This window comes from Nannobrachium achirus (genome assembly GCF_963921795.1).
Source record: "Nannobrachium achirus genome assembly, chromosome: 6".
NCBI classification, from domain to species: domain Eukaryota; kingdom Metazoa; phylum Chordata; class Actinopteri; order Myctophiformes; family Myctophidae; genus Nannobrachium; species Nannobrachium achirus.
The window spans coordinates 17,765,787-17,782,865 of NC_137815.1; the positions used below are offsets into that span (position 1 = coordinate 17,765,787).

At 41.7% G+C, this 17,079-nt stretch overlaps 2 protein-coding genes across 2 annotated transcripts; both read right to left on the reverse strand.

The window, feature by feature from the left end:
* Positions 1–3,562: 3,562 nt before the first annotated feature.
* LOC308286869 (zinc-binding protein A33-like) lies at positions 3,563–5,014 on the reverse strand (the record flags this gene model as incomplete). The annotated part of the gene is made up of 1 exon (XM_080727992.1): positions 3,563–5,014. One exon carries the CDS (start codon positions 5,012–5,014, stop codon positions 3,563–3,565), a length of 1,452 nt encoding a protein of 483 aa, XP_080584118.1.
* Positions 5,015–13,011: 7,997 nt separating this feature from the next.
* LOC308286870 (E3 ubiquitin-protein ligase TRIM35-like) lies at positions 13,012–14,148 on the reverse strand (the record flags this gene model as incomplete). The annotated part of the gene is made up of 1 exon (XM_080727993.1): positions 13,012–14,148. One exon carries the CDS (start codon positions 14,146–14,148, stop codon positions 13,012–13,014), a length of 1,137 nt encoding a protein of 378 aa, XP_080584119.1.
* Positions 14,149–17,079: the final 2,931 nt, after the last annotated feature.

Genomic DNA, 17,079 nt, shown 5'->3' on the forward strand with positions numbered 1-17,079 from the left:
TCTGACCACGGTAGCCTGAATCATGAGAAATGTGAGTTTTGAGGTTGTATCCAGATTAAAAGAAAACACAATAGTATAATCTGATATGAACTGAGCAAAAATGTGGAACGCCCTACCGAAGGCCTTAAAGGAGTGTAAATCCCTACCCTCCTTTAAAACCACCCTGAAGAGCCGAAACTGTTAATAAAAGACAAAGCATATCCTTTTAGTTGACCTTGTACCAATGAACTGTACTGTCATGTACCTTCCTATGCAAATTTGCCTCTAACCTCTAAGTCTTCAATCAATCCATCAAACTCTCAATACTTAATATAAAAAAATAGCAAACCTGTAAATAGACATCATTCCATCTATCATGAAACCTAACAACGCTAACTTTTCATTCTGTAACCTGTAATAATTGAATTGACCAGGATTTAAATAATAATGTAAGGTTGAATATCTTTTTTTAATTATCACTGTTTTACACTCGTATTAACTCTATATTCCCAGCACCTACACACCGTTACTACAAAGCCTTACTCTGTAACTAAGGTATTTACACTGCACGTGCAATATATTGAGTTACCCAGTTTATAATGCTCACTTATAATGTTGTGTTTGATGATTAGCCTTGAATAGACTACACGTAGAAATGTTCAATAGTGGCGTGTTCTCTCCAGCACAACTCAGAAACATAATTATAACACAATATGGTGGTTTAAAACGTGACAGAATTTGATTAGTGTAGCTAGCCTACTTCATGACCTTGGCAACTCAGTGTGACTCATTGTCTTCCTGTTAGCAATGTGGATGGTCAGAGCTATATTATCATCATGTATGTTATTTGGACAAAGGGGAACTGTTGTTAGCAGATACTGTGGCAAATTATATGTAAAGATAGTACTTACAGAAAGCTAGATTACATTTGCAACAACAGTCATAATTCCACTTACCTTTGGTTTGTTGGTGATGGATAGGCTGCCTGGTGAAGCAGAGCTTCTCTCCTGGTAACATGAGCTTGTCTTCATGGCTGAAGCAGTGTGTATGACAGTATGACTGAAGCAGTATGACTGGGATTGATTTATATCCTTGTGGGCCCTTCCAGGTGTGAAGCCTGGACACAACCCCCCATCAACAGTTTCTGGACCGTTTCAGCACTAAGCTATGGCCCATTAGAACGGAATGCATCTGATATCAATTTGAATAGTCTGCCCACTGCACTTTGTTAATGGGGCCAAAACCTCATTAACATCATGGTCATGTCATGCTAATATTCAAGTTTGGTGTTATTCAGGTCAACAGACCACAGTCTGTAACTACTGCAAAAACTACTTTCTGGCCTTGACAGCCCATACATCCAAACAGAAAACTCCTATCTGATTTCATTAAACAACATTAAACTCACCTTTCCACTCACTTTGCCATTCGATTTGCCATTCACTTTATGCATGCGCAAACCCTCTATTGTTGAGTTGTAGTCTGGGATCACTTCACTTTTCAGGCTTGTAACCGGTCTGGAGCGGAAACCACAAAACGTCATGTTGTAGTACTCAAAGGACTACAATTTGGCCGGAACTATCCACCGGAATCAGTTTTAACCCAAAATATTCCCCTGCGCTCAAGGACATACTTTTAGGGCTTACAGATCACAGTCTGTAACTACTGCAAAAACTACTTTCTGGCCTTGACAGCCCATACATCCAAACAGAAAGTCCTATCTGATTTCATTAAACAACATTAAACTCACTTTTCCACTCACTTTGCCATTCGATTTGCCATTCACTTTATGCATTCGCATACCCTCTATTGTTGAGTTGAGTAGAGTAATATGTTGGAATATGCCTTTTTACACCTTAGGATTTCCTAAATTTTTCAGTTTAGGCATTTAGCGGATGATTGTAGCCAGTGTGATTATAAATTGTTAGTTCAGACTTAATGACATGAACCCCTGCCAACAGACAATTGAGTATACATTGTCATATAAGTTTAAAGTTTAAACGTTTTACGCTCTGACATCACGCTCTGGCTTCACACTAACATAATCCCTTTTATGCCCATATATGGAGTTCCCTGATGTCATCAATATTAAGCCCATATCGATATCTAATAGGACTTCATATGGGAATGCCCATACATGTTAAGCCCAAATCACTGCCTTTTTACTAATCAGATGCTGACTTGTTGATCACAGTACTCCTCTAGCCGACAGATTGAACTATGTGTAGTAGGCCTACATTATCATTAGGCCTACATTAGTCATGGGGTTCCCCTACTTTTTAGCTCAAGACCCAAAAGAGAAATTAGACGTTTGCCCGAGACCTAGTGTACATAGCAGATCTATAAACTTGCAGCACCACGAGCTTGCAGAAATGCTATTTTCACAACTTCTTAAACATTTGTTTTTCTAATTTAGGGAATGTCTTTGATTATTTGTTGTTTATTTTTTCTATTCATAAAATTTGTTTTCAACTATAATGAAACAAAAAATAGGAAACAAAAAACAAAGGCAAAAGACTCCACAAAAATGGATCAGAGACCCACAGTTTGGGAATCAGTAAAAATAATAAAACTGAATGAATATGCTTGAAATGTTGTGTAAAATTATTTTCCAGAGTGACACAAGCCTTCCCAGGTAACACTTTAGAAGAACATTTACAAAGGTTTGGAATCATTTTGAAAACACCAAAAATCTTCTTTAGGTCCCACCACAGTCTGAGGATTCACCTCTTCTGGCTCCACCTTAGACCATAGAAGGCAAACAATTAATGCATATAGTGAGTGTGTGTATAGCTTTGATATAAAGAGTATTTGTGTTTTTGATTTCATTCAATATATCCTTGATAACTAGGTTTTTAAGAAGACTACTTCTATGCATTTGATAATTACCTTGTGCTGTTCTTGAGTATACTGTAAATCGCTATGGATTAAGAGTGTTTCCTAAATTGTAAAATGTCCCAGTCACCAAATATTTTTAAATGGGGGTGCACAGCTCAACATTGCTGAGAACCACTCTTGGGCAATGCTGGGCATGTTGACATTTACAAGAAAAATGTATGATTTTATTTAGTTGAGTTTAAGTGTAGTCAAATGTTTGTAGCCATGCCTTCCAAAGGGAATTTCATGTGGCTGACTGACATCGACCATGACCACACAGTACTCCAATAAAACACACAGACACAATTCACCTTTTATCTGAATGTTTATTGCAATTCAAAAGTAAAAATACAATGAAACAAAGTCTAGCCGTAGAGGGTAGTTGCTGTGGTCCATGATACCACCCTCTGAAATTATTATAACCAAACTGCCTATACTGGACTAAATCAACAGTATAAAAAAATGTATATAAATATATAAAAGCGGGTTATATAAAAGTAATTCAAATGAAACCCCACTATGCGGTGTGCAAAGACAAGTCAAAACAGCCTTCTGTATTTACAATTCAGTGTTCAACATCTCAGCAACAACTTCTTGTTGTTGCTGCACATCACACATCTCCCAAAATGAGTAACATGAATAAATACTGTGGATATGTTTGGTGTAGAGTTGCTCCTATCTAAAACGTGCTAAATTGTCTTAACGTCTAGCTGTGGTGTTCCAGGGTGACGTTCACCGTGCCAGGTAACACCCTCAGAGGGAGATGGTGAATGGTAGAAATGCACGGGAACAGTTTCTCAGTGAAGGTGTGTGTGAAGGTGTGCAAGTGTGTGTTGGTATCAGGATCGGAGAAGGACAGCTCTCCTCTGCTCCAGTCCAGCTGGACTCTGATCCTCCAGGGCTTCTGCTCCACAGAGAGAGCCGTCCCCGACCCTGCCTTGGAGCTGGCTGTGTATCTACCGTTCCAAAACCCTAAACACCAGAACATACCCCGATCCCCACTGTTGCCCTTAATCTGGAACGACTCTTCCAACACCCCCAGTTCCCAGAAGTTGTTGTTTCCAACTTCAATGTCCCAGCTGTGAGTCCCCGAGTCGAGTCCCTCTGAACCCAGGACGATGTGCAGGTAGTCCAACCTCTCTGGGTTGGTGTAGAGCTCGTCACGTGCGTCTTCGTTGTACAACACACTGGTCAGATCGTCGGACAGGATGAATCCAGTGAAGACTGTGTTGGGATCCAGGATCACAGGGGTGTAGGAGACAATCTCCTTCATCTTGACCCAGGCTCTGAAGGTCAGGTTGCCCAGGTGTTTGGCCACGTCCATCACTACCTTTGAAACTGGCTGTGGGTCTGGCCGTGTGCGCTGGACTCTCTCCACTGTGGTTTTATAGTTCTGCAGGAATGAGACGTCATCTGCCTCGACGTCTCTGATGATTCTGGAAAGAGACGCCATCTCTCTGCGCAGACCTTCGATCTTCTCCATCAACATCTGACTTTTCTGCTTCTCTTCGTCCCACAGCGCAGCGATTCTGGCCTTCTCTTCTCGACGTAGATACTCCCGAATATTCTTGAACTGTCTCTTAATCTGCATCTCCGTGTGTTGGGCCTGCAGCTTAATGTATTCTGCTGTTTGACGATATCCTGCTTTAATATCTTTAAAGTCCTCTAGTCTCTCCTGTAAGGCCTTCAGTGGTTCCTGGAGGTCCTCTTTGAGGTGTTTAGCAGATTCGTAAATGGGCCTGAACTTATGCCCTGCGTGTATTTCAGAATCTCTGCACACAAGGCATGCCAGATGTTCATCATCAAGACAGAACAGCCTGAGTTTCTCGTCGTGCAGAGTGCAGAGAACCTCAGACATGCACCTGTGACTTCTCTCCTCTAAGAAGTTCTCACAAAGGTTCTTCAACGCCAAGTTGATAGGAGGTCGATCTTGGGAGGTGTTTGTTTTGCAAACAGGACAGTCCTTGTCCTCTGTTGGTTTTCCTGTCCACCACTGCTGCATACAGGATTTGCAGAAGGTGTGGCTGCACGACAGGATAACAGGGTGTTTAAAGATGTCACGGCACACAGGACAGGTGAGTTCCTCTTCCTGCCGAGTCAAATAGGAATCCAAGGTGTCGGCTACTTCCTCCTCTGGAATGTCCCCTGAGGTTGACATGGTCAGTGTTGTGTTGAGTTCTAGTAGAGGAAACAACAGTGTTAGCATTATGAGTTGAGGTACATGTAGTGTTAATACTAGTTTAATTATCATCATTAATTACCATTAATCTGGCTTAATACTGTGAGACGTTTACAATTCAGTTAGTTGTAAGTTTTAAACAAGTTGCACTTGGGTTGCATAGTGTACACTGTCTGAAAATCATGATTGTACATTATTGAATTGCTTCAAGTTATCTGGAGAGTGTGTTTCTTGCAATGTACAAGCACAATTAGTCTAATGGTACGGTCACACGTAACATTGACTTTGCCAATGTGGCCATCTTGTTGCTATGGATTTGAATGGAATTAGGTGTTTTGCCACATTTCGTTCCTATTCAAAACCATTGCAAAAAGATCGAATCAGGAAAAGTTTGGTGTGAACGTCTGCTAGCAGTAGATGGAAACCTTATTTTTTGTATACCAAAAAACCATAGCATTTCAATTAATCAAAAGTCAAATTAAGACAAGCATTGTGAAATCAACAAAGTACATACCTTATTACTTCTGCAAGTTCAGAGTAGATTAGTTCAGTTCAGCCTCTTAACAACAACACCACTTAATCAAGTGACACTAGACAAAACAGAGCCCTGCTAAATACTCGCAGAGGGGGTCTGAGGGTCCAATCAGAGTGGGGGGTGGGACACACCTGACCACCAACAATAGACAGAAACTGCAGCCTACTGGACAACTGTTGGTTAACAGATCCCCCACCCCCCACACTTAACCCTTGACACCACTGCAAGTCCAAAGAAACCACTCCATAGTCAAATAATTATCAAAGAAAATGTGTTAATTTGAGATTACTTTCTGTAAGCACAGTTTCTCATTCCCAAAGTCTGTATTTATTTACCCATTATCCTCAGTTATCCAAGTAAAGTATGCCACTCATTGCCACACATTTCTATCAAACTAAAATATTCACCATAGGGCCTTTAGACTATTCATGAAAACTGACCAAACTAATATGTCTCCCTGTGATAACATGTTTGCAGTCCAATGCAGACTATACGAGCTATAGTAGCTTGTGAAGTCTCACTCTCCAAAACAACGAGGACAATAAAATCAGAACACAAGATGGTTGGAATGGTTGTATCAGTGGCTGTATTAAAAAACAATGTTTATTTCATCACATGCCCAACATGGGTCAAAGTGTAATACATGTTGTGTTACCGTGCTGTAGCACCTTAAATTGATTGGGATAAATCCTCCCTGGATCCTAATCACAGTAGGCCTACTTATTTTCTTCATTAAACATGTTTTCTTAATCAGTTGACCTAAGAGGAACATGACTATTTAGTATTTACCCTGTCATTTTCCACACTGGAGAAGAGTATCTGCTTAAAAATCTGTTTCGGAAAGGGATTTTTATTTGGGGAAAGGACAAGCACACAACAATACTCAAAACAGCTATTCTTGGGAAATAATTAGCTGATTTGACACTCAAGACAACTTCAATATTAACCTTGTATAATTATAATTTAGTGTGATTGTCTCTCATTTGGTTCTCATTTTGTTTTGCCCTTTAATAAAGTGGCCAGACTATTCAGATTGATATCAGATGCATTCCATTAATGCAATGGGTCATAGCTTAGTTTCATATGGGGTGATGATGACTAGTTACATGTGTGCAGGCTGTGATGTAAAACATTTTAAATCCCCCTTTTAGTGTAAGCAATGTTGTCTGTTTTAAATCACAGACCAGTTAGTATGTCACTAACACAGTAGGACTAGGGGATAGTTAACAGTGGTGCATTACAGCCTGTCTACCGGTAAGTTACACTGTACCATGTTCATCTTAGTTTTATGTTCATGTTGGTACCTACAGCTATCTCTTAATTCCTTCCAAATTGTCACATGCCTTTATTACATAACTTCCCATCTTGTTAACCACTATACATATTGATCGATACTGTATTTTACAGCAAATCGCATTCCACATGAGAGGGACATTACCTTTAAACTTCAGTTTAAAGTATGAAAGGGTGATAATCAATGTGACAACAATGTAATCATTTGTGAGTTGCTATAGGTAAGGCTGACAAGGGAAATGGTTGCAGTGATCATTCATGAATGTCATTACTAATCTAATCGGATGATAATTGCATTTCTGAATTTGCATTAAAACAACTAGTCTAGAGCCATTGAGAATATGAACCCCATTGAAACTACCGATATGCATAGACTATTATATGATGGCTCCAAATTCCCTAGTTTCAATAGAACCTGTTCTTCATTGTAGCCCAGTGGCAAGTATGCCTGCAGTTTTACATAAACTCCACTATGTGGCACTGTCATTCTAGGCTAGGAGCAAATATGCCTGCAGTTCTTTGTAAGCCCTCTGTGTCACTTTAAGAGTTTCTCTTTTGTTGGGGTCAAGGGTTGCACAGAAAGTTCTGGGAACTTCTTGAATGAAAACCAAGAGGGCGATAGCAAGAGGGTGCAAAAGACCTGTACTTCCCGTTTCTGTGTGACGTAGGTAGATACCTTTTTAGGAGGCGGAAGCATGTTTGGAGTATTCATTTACAATGGGAGAGCTAACGTGAACACAGAGCAAAATAATAGTTCAGAATCTATAGTCACTGAACTAAATATTGGACCAGATCATCACAAGCCACATAATATTAACAAAATTGTCATACTAAAGTGTTTTTTTTTTCAGCGACACAACTGAGAAAATCAGCTTTATTATTGCTCTTTAGCTGTCCCACAGTGTCCCAGCAACACACTCTCACGGGATCTATAGCACCAGTAAACAGGACGTGCGCGAGATTTGCCGTCAGAGCCAGCGCCCACTTAGGAGTCTATTTGTAGGATTTGTGTACCATGTCGCACTCTAGTGGATCCAATGAGGATGAGCTATCTTCATTAATTAAATATCTTTGATGAAAACAAGCACTCTGTGATGTGAAGGATTCTTTGAAGAGATTACCCTACTAGCCAGATGTGGGTAAATGTTGTCTTTGGTCATGGTGAGTAAATAATGAGGACCAATCCGGTAGAATCATTTCTTAAAAGGATCCCTGGCTAATAAGGCTTATGCCTAAATACATTATAATTGCCCTTATAACTAAAACCCCTGGCCAAATGGCATCAACAACTTATAGTGGGGCTGTTAAGCTCATTATATGGAAGGTATTGTGCATTTTATGACAGAAGCATGAAACTTTCTACAGTGTTTCTATATACTATGAAGTTTGTTTTCAGACGTGGAAGCACTTCTGAATTGACCTCTGCGGCCCCCGAAATCCAAGATGTCCGTCCAAAAAAGTGTTTTTTCCTTTATAACTCCAACTGCATTGATTTTAAGACCCATAAATGTATTGAAGTTGAATATAAAATCAGGCATCGCGGACATTTTGGTACCAGGTACGTGTCTGTATCCATTTCAGTTCTTGAGATACAGCATATAGGTACACCTGAGTCTGTAAACGTACCTATATGTTGTATCTCAAAAACTGTAATAGATACAGACACGTACTTGGTACCAAAATATCCGCAATGCCCAACTTTATATTCAACTATAATATGTTTTATGGGTCTTAAAACCAATGCTTTTGGAGTTATAAAGGAAAAAACACTTTTTTGGACGGACATCTTGGATTTCGGGGGCCGCCATCTTTGATTTTCACGTGGCTTGGCTTCTTAAATCAAAGAGTGGCCTCCAAAGATGATGTATACCAATTTTCAAGCTTGTATCACCGAGTGAACGATTGCTCTTATTATTTCCTGTACTATGAGGCAAGACTCCTGATCAAGATCTAATTCTTCATTGTCAGTTTCTTCATTGTCAAATTAGTTTTTGTACCAAGCTGCACAGGCACATCCATATGCTCCACTTCAGTAAAGCCATCTTTTATGACAGAGACAATGCCCTATACTGCACTGGTTTACACTTGCCTGTAAGTGGAAACCAGTGCACAAACTGTTCCAAGCATCTGTTCTGAAGAGGTTCTTAAGTTTAAAGCTGGGGGACCAACCTGCCTTCTACCATGTGCCAGCCACAATTCATTGGTGAGGGCTTTGGATACGCTTGTTGATAGTGGGTCCTCACTGTATACTTAAAAGTGGTAAAATCAGATTTTGCTGCTATAATGTTGAGTGAATTTCCAAACGTATTACTGCTAATGTGGTAGTGAAATGAAAATGCAAGTAGCAAAGAAAATATAAGTTGATGCTGGCAAAAGTGATAATGAATATAATTGTCTTTGGGTGTGATGGAGGATATGGCTGATTCTGTGTGTGCAGTCATACCTGGTTGTCAGGGGGCCAAAGCTGATATTGACTTGACCTAAGATAACACCTTCTGGTTGTATTCTCACAAATCAGTACTGCTGCAATAATGTTGAGCAAAGTTGCATATGTAAATGTACTGCTAATGTGGTAATGTAATGAAAATGCAGGTAGCAAAGCTAATATCAGTTGATGCTGGCAAGAGTAATGGTGAATATTATTTCTGATCACAGACATGAGACAGTTATAAACCGTTGGTCCATCACCTACAATGAAGGTGTTTGTGCAACATTGGCAGAGGATACCAGATCATGTTTTGGACTGACACATGATGATGAAGACACCAAGAATCAAAAGATATCACATCTTCCAATAGGATAATGTTTATGATCTAGTGTATCTGACTACTGGTGATGTTGATTCAGAAGATACACTGAAGGACCTTGGAAATGCTGGGAACCAACTGGTCACAAAGAATAAAGACTTCCACGACAGCCTCTCCAAAAACATCCTCAAGCCTCTACAGTGCAGAGTGCTCTCACTGCCAGTTCACTATAGGAAAAAAGAGAGCCTGGAAATTGTTGAAGGCCCTCAACGTCTCCATAACTTTGGTGAGGATGAAGTACCAAGTACAGCTACTATCTCATTGGCAGTTTGTATGCACACTCTATGACCCCAACTCAACAGAAAATCAATTCATGCAGTTTCTGTGGCCTGTTTTGAAAACTGAAAGCCAATATTGATACAATGCCGCCAACAAGTGATGCCCTGACTCTGCACATCATGAGGCCCCACTATCAACAAGGGTATCCAAAGCCCTCACCAATGAATTGTGGCTGGCACATGGTAGAAGGCAGGTTGGTCCCCCAGCTTTAAACTTAAGAACCTCTTCAGGCCAGATGCTTGGAACAGTTTGTGCACTGGTTTCCACTTACAGGCAAGTGTAAACCAGTGCAGTATAGGGCATTGTCTCTGTCATAAAAGAGGGCTTTACTGAAGTGGAGCCTGTGTGCAGCTTGGTACAAAAACTAATTTGACAATGAAGCAACTTACAATGAAGAATTAGATCTTGATCAGGAGTCTTGCCTCATAGTACAGGAAATAATAAGAGCAATCGTTCACTCGGTGATACAAGCGTGGAAATTGGTACAAATCATCTTTGGAGGCCACTCTTTGATTTAAGAAGCCGAGCCACGTGAAAATCAAAGATGGCGGCCCCCGAAATCCAAGATGTCCGTCCAAAAAAGTGTTTTTTCCTTTATAACTCCAAAAGCATTGGTTTTAAGACCCATAAACATATTATAGTTGAATATAAAGTTGGGCATTGCAGATATTTTGGTACCAAGTACGTGTCTGTATCTATTACAGTTTTTGAGATACAACATATAGGTACTTTTACAGACTCAGGTGTACCTATATGCTGTATCTCAAGAACTGAAATGGATACAGACACGTACCTGGTACCAAAATGTCCGCAATGCCTGATTTTATATTCAACTTTAATACATGTATGGGTCTTAAAATCAATGCATTTGGAGTTATAAAGGAAAAAACACTTTTTTGGACGGACATCTTGGATTTCGGGGGCCACAGAGGTCAATTCAGAAATGCTTCCACGTCTGAAAACAAACTTCATAGTATAGAAACACTGTAGAAAGTTTCATGCTTCTGTCATAAAATGCACAATTGGTTTGGTTAACCGCCCCACTATTATGGTGGGGTTGAAAGATGAACTATTTCTAAAATAAATAAAATGTTTGAATTTTAGTTATAGAGGACAATGTTTTAAGGCATCCCTGGCTTATCAGCCAGGGGTAATTTTAATGGTTAGCAGTTAAACGGTTAACGGTTAAACTGGTTAACCATGGCCATCTCAAACTAAGTAGTAGGCCTACTTAAAAAAAAAGACGTAAAATAAGTGAATGTGAAATGGCTCATTTTTATCCAGAAGTGACTTAAGTGCCTCGAAATGTTCATGTCAATGAACGCCATGCATGATGTCGCCTTATTAACGCTTTGTACCTGTTGGGCTTTCATTTTATACACCATCTATTTACTACGTAAATGACACATCGATATGAGAACTCAATGAATAGAAAAATCTAAAAAAAATAATAAAAAAACAGAAAAGTGTGAAAGTGTGGTTGCACTGATGCGAGTCCAGGGGCGTCAATTGGGTATGGCAGGGGTATGCAGCTACCCTGGGTCCAGGGGGGAAAATAAAAGTTCCTTTTAAATATAAATCCATCATTGTCTCTTTGTCTATCTGTGCTGGTTATTATGTTGTTAAATTACAGTAAAATAAATAACTACAAATGCAAAATGTAACAAAATGGTCACTTTAACAAGGTATTATAATTATATTCTCCCCATCTTGACAGAATGGTATATTCCCAGGTTCCGCAGGTCAGCTGCACAGGTGCAATGCATTATTGTTAATTGTGGCACGTTTACTAAACATGCCAAGTTTAGCTGCATTTGAACAACCGTTCCAGGCTGCCATATCCAGCCCAAGAAACCATAGAAATGGGGAAAAAATTGAATGTACTTAAAATAAATGTATCATGCCTGTTGCTAAGGTATGGCAACATGACTGGTGTCTTGCACGCACGCCTTCGTGCACGTGCAATACACCAGTCATGTTGCCATACCTTAGCCTTTTCTGAACTGACGCCACTGTGTCAGGAGGAATCCAGTGGGAAATGAATTCCGTACAACAGTGTGTGAAGCATGACCCAAAGCTTCACTTTTCTGTTGCACCAAGGTTTACACAAAGCACGTTCGCTTTGCTGACAAAATAATCTCGGACCAACCACGCTAATAGAATAATATCTTACTAATCCTAAGTAGGTAGGATGTATCAAATGCGGAGGCCAGTTTTCCACAAGGCGACAATGAAGTTAATACAAACATTTTATTGAAAAAATAAATACAAAATCATCAAACATCCTGCAAAGCTTGGCCTAAACAGACAAAGTCAGATGTAGGAGCGAAAAAATAAACAGTTAACTTGGCATAACCGAGCAAAACTATACCAAAAATCTAGCAGACACGCATCATCTAAACATTATCATCATCAACATTCATTAAACTGAATGTTGAATTTCCACTCTTTCCGAGGAAGCTCCATTCACTTGCATCGAGGAGTGAACTGTGCATTTACGACAGAACATGTTAAAGATTTGCTTTAGTCAACTTTAGACAACCTAAATCAGTTTTTATCTACATTTTAATGTCAGATTATACATTTGACTCACTATAGTTATCAACTATATAACCGTAAAAGCTGAGCACAGAGCTGCATTCTCCTTATAGCACTCATCCACTTCATAATGTGTGGTCTTCCCTTAATGTGTCTTATTTGTATATAATGTTTAATGTTGTGTTGATGTTGCTACTGCTGTATATATTACAAGGTATCTGTTGCTATTGCTGTTGTACATATACACAGCTGTTATTTTCACATTTATTTCAATATACTTTTCATTTTATTATGCTACGCTTTTTTTTAGTATTGTTATGTTTATGTTAGACACTATTTTGGTGAATTCACACACTTGCATTTCGCTGCTTGTACCTGAGAAGTGACAACTACACTTGATTCTTGATTCTAAATGATATGATAACTAAATGTCATTTGTGTCCTCCGCTGGGACTCTTTGGTACATGCAGATTTTAGTTGATGGGAGACACTATAGTTCAGGTTGACTGTGCTAGACCACAACATCACATGGATTCTAAAATGTAGTAGTCCACATCAAGAACCAGATCATCCAAGTCGTCCTCTTCTTTAATTACATTGATCCTCCTTGGTAACATCTTGAGAGGGAGAGTTTCGTCACCGTTAAAAACGTATGGAAAGAGTTTGTCAGTGAAAGTGTGCGTGAAGGTGTGTAAGAGTGTGTTGGTATCGGGATCAGAGAAGGACACCTTTCCTCTGTTCCAGTCCAGCTGGATTCTGATCCTCTGGGGTTTCTGCTCCACTGGGAGATCAGTTATTGACCATGGCGAGGATTCTGCTATGTATAAACCGTCAGCTAACATTATATCCCAGAATTGACCCCCCCTGTCTCCCTTCCTCTCAAAAGACCCTGCTAGCACACCTACTGACCATAGTCTACTGTGTCCAACCTCTACGTCCCAGCTGTGAATCCCAGAGTCAAAGCCCTCAGAACCCAGCACATGGCACCAGCAGTCAAACCTCTCTGGGTTGTCAGGAAGCCTCTGTTCCTCTCCACGTCTCACACTGGTCAGATCGTCAGACAGGATCAGCACTGGACAGGCGGTGTTGGTGTCCAGAATCACGGGATTGTAGGAGACAATGTCCTTCATCTTATGCCAGACTTTGAAGGTCAGGTTGCCCAGGTGCTTGGCCTCATCTATCAACGCTCCTGAGACCAGCTGCGAGTCCTGCAGTGTGAGCTGAACTCTTTCCACTGTGGCCTTGTAGTTCTGCAGGAATGAGATGTGTTCCGCTCGCAGCACCTCTTCTATGGCCCTGACTGTGTGTGACAGTGTTGATATGTCTCTGTTCAGACCCTCAATTTTCTCATTAATCATCTGACCCTTCTGCTCCTCTTCCTTCCTCAGTGCAGTGATCCTAGCCTCCTCGTCCTCTTGTAGAAACTGATGAAGCTTCTTAAACTGTTCCTTAATGCTCCTCTCTGTGTTCTGGGTCTGGACCTTAATGTGTTCTGCTGCTTGCTCACAGTTAGTCTTAACTCTATTAAAGAGCTCCAGCCTCTCCTGTAAGAGTTTCAGCGATTCCCGGACCTCCTCCTTGGGATCCATTTTCTGATGTTTCTCCTGTAAGAGGGTCTCACACAGGTTCTTCAGGGCCAGGTTACAGGGAGGATCATCCATTGAAGATGTTTTCTTACAAACTGGACATACTTTTATTACCTTATGCGTCCACCATTCCTGCAGACAGGCTTTGCAGAAGCTGTGGCTGCATGGCAGGATAACAGGATGTTTAAATATGTCACGACACACAGGACAGGAAAAGTCCTCTTCTGAAAAAGGTGACTGGAAATCCATTAAGTCTAGCTGTCGTTCTCTCTCAAAGGAAAACTCCCTCCTTATTTAGGCCCACTCAGCTGACAGAGAGCAGCAGCTTCAAGTTGTTAAGTTAAGTATTGCCTCCCGTGTCTGTGGAAGGAAAGTATGGGCTGTGTTCTTATTTGGTTTTCTGCAGAGATAGAATCATTTGGAGCGGACGTCAGGGTGACGTCACTGCAGTTGGTGCTAAAACTCCATGTCTGACCACTCTGATTTCCTTTGGATTATACTGTATATCTGCTAGAAAGCATGTCCCTTGTCATGTCAACCGAAGATATGGTATGGTATGGTATGGTATGGTATGGTATGGTATGGTATGGTATGGTATGGGATGGGATGGGATGGGATGGGAGGTAGATAGTTTGTAGCTGGTATGTAATGTGTCAATGTGTCAATGTGTCAAACTGCTTGCTTCAAAGGTCATTATGATAATAAATAAACTAAGTAACTCGCTTTGAAGTTGAATACAACAGAGAGGGCTCTGTAGCTGTACCTATGATGAGATTATTAGACTGCTATTATAATTAACATGTTTTTAACTATTGACAATTTGTACAGGTGTTTAAAAATCAAACCTGAAGGAAGAACCTGTAGTGGCTTACTACATATTTTAAACCCTGAAGGCCAAATCATCATGTGAAGCTTGACCAATCCTCAAAGTATCCATTCATCTAACCGGGAGGGACATCGACATTTTGCTTTTTGAAAAAGCCTATTCATTCTGGACTGATATTTTACACGTACGGGACAGGAAAAACCTGTTCATTCTGGCCTGGAGTGACCATATAAGGACATAAGGTAACATACTTTGTGTTTTTGAAAAACCCTGTTCATTCTGGACTGAGATCACCATATATGGTAATTAAACGGACATTCTGTTTTTGAAAAAGCCTGTTCATTCTGGACTGAAATGACCATATATGGGCGTGATACACACAAAGCCATTCATTGGAAGCGGTTTTCACCGCTTCAAAAACATACCAAATAGATTACACAAACAGCCAGAGGATTGTTTCAATTGTGGTCCTTTAAACATTCAACACTCAGACATCTGGACAAAACAACAGCGCAAACAAACATATAAACAACAATACAAAAATATAGAAAATATAAATCTATTTACAACATCTATATCATGGATGACGTCGACATTATAAAACCTTTTCATGGTTATATGACCTTAAACCTTAATATTTAATGTAACTTCCAAACGTACAGCAAGCTCTGCAGGCTAGCCTGACTCCATCCTCCATTCCTGTGAAAAGGTCCATGAGAAGACCAGGCAAACCTTCACAATAAGGTGACCAGAGAGAGAGAGAGAGGAGAGAGAGAGAGAGAGTGTCACGGATGAAGAGCAGAAGAACCCGGAAGCAGAGCCACAACAAACAAAGTAGACTTTTAAAGTATTTAATGAAGCAATAAGCAAACCTTACATGAAGTAGACCATGGCATTACAGGAGCAAGGATAGCACAGGAACATCATGACAGCAGGTTGCACATGAACATCATTGTGACAGGTAGAGTTATGAACTGACAATGTGTGTTTGCATTGAGTCCAGTTATATAGTGAGCAGGGTGATTGCACAAGTGTTCACAGGTGTGGAATGGGCATGGCACTGGGCTGATGAGGGAGTGAAGTCAGGTGAGTAACTGGGGCTGTGAGATGGAATGGAATGTGGGAGTGGTCGAAGTGGGGACATGGTCTGTGGAGAGGCAGACCGTGACAGTACCCCCCTCTCAAGGGACGGATTCCAGACGTCCCACCAGGCTGGCCCGGAACACAGAGCAGGGTGGGTGGAGGGGGTCTGGAGGAGAGGGACCAGGGCCAAGCAGGAGACGTCAGGTGGACGACCATGGACCGGGGCCAGACAGGAGACGTCAGGTGGACGACCATGGACCGGGGCCAGGCAGGACACGTCAGGCGGGCGGCCTGGATGCTGAACTGGAGCTGAGCCGTTGATGTCGGGTGGATGACCAGGATGATAGACCAGGTCAGCAAAGATGTCGTCTGGTGGACGGCCGGGATGCTGGGATGAGGCAGCAAAGATGTCATCTGGTGGACGGCCAGGATGCTGGGATGAGCTGTCATCTGGTGGTCGACCTGGAGGTTGAGACGAGGTAGTGAAGCAGGAGACATCAGGAGATGAGTACTCTGAAGGCGATGCTGCAGATGCTGTAGGTGACACCAGGGATCCTGCAGGCTCTGGAAGCGGTGCCAGGGATGCTGCAGGCTCTGGAGGCGATGCAGCAGGCTCTGGAGGTGACGCAGCAGGCTCTGGAGGCGACGCAGCAGGCTCTGGAGGCGACGCAGCAGGTTCTGGAGGCGACACAGATGCTGCATGCTCTGGAGGCGACACAGCAGGCTCTGGAGGTGATGCAGCAGGCTCTGGAAGCGACGCCAGGGATGCTGCAGGCTGTGGAGGCGATGGCAGGGATGCTGCAACCGATGCCAGGGATGCTGCAAGCGACGCCAGTGATGCTGCAAGCTGTGGAGGCAGTGACGCAGGTGCATGAGGCAGCGACACAGGTGCTGGAGGCTGCACCAGGGACGCCGCAGGTGCTAGAAGCGGAGCAGGTGCTGGAGGCGGCAACAGGGATGCCGCAGGTGCTGGAAGCGGAGCAGGTGCTGGAGGCGGTGGCATTGTAGACTGGGCCGCTGGCAACTCGGCAGACTCTGGAGACAGGACCCCAGATGCCGTTGAAGACGGGACCCCAGACAACGCTGCAGACTCTGTA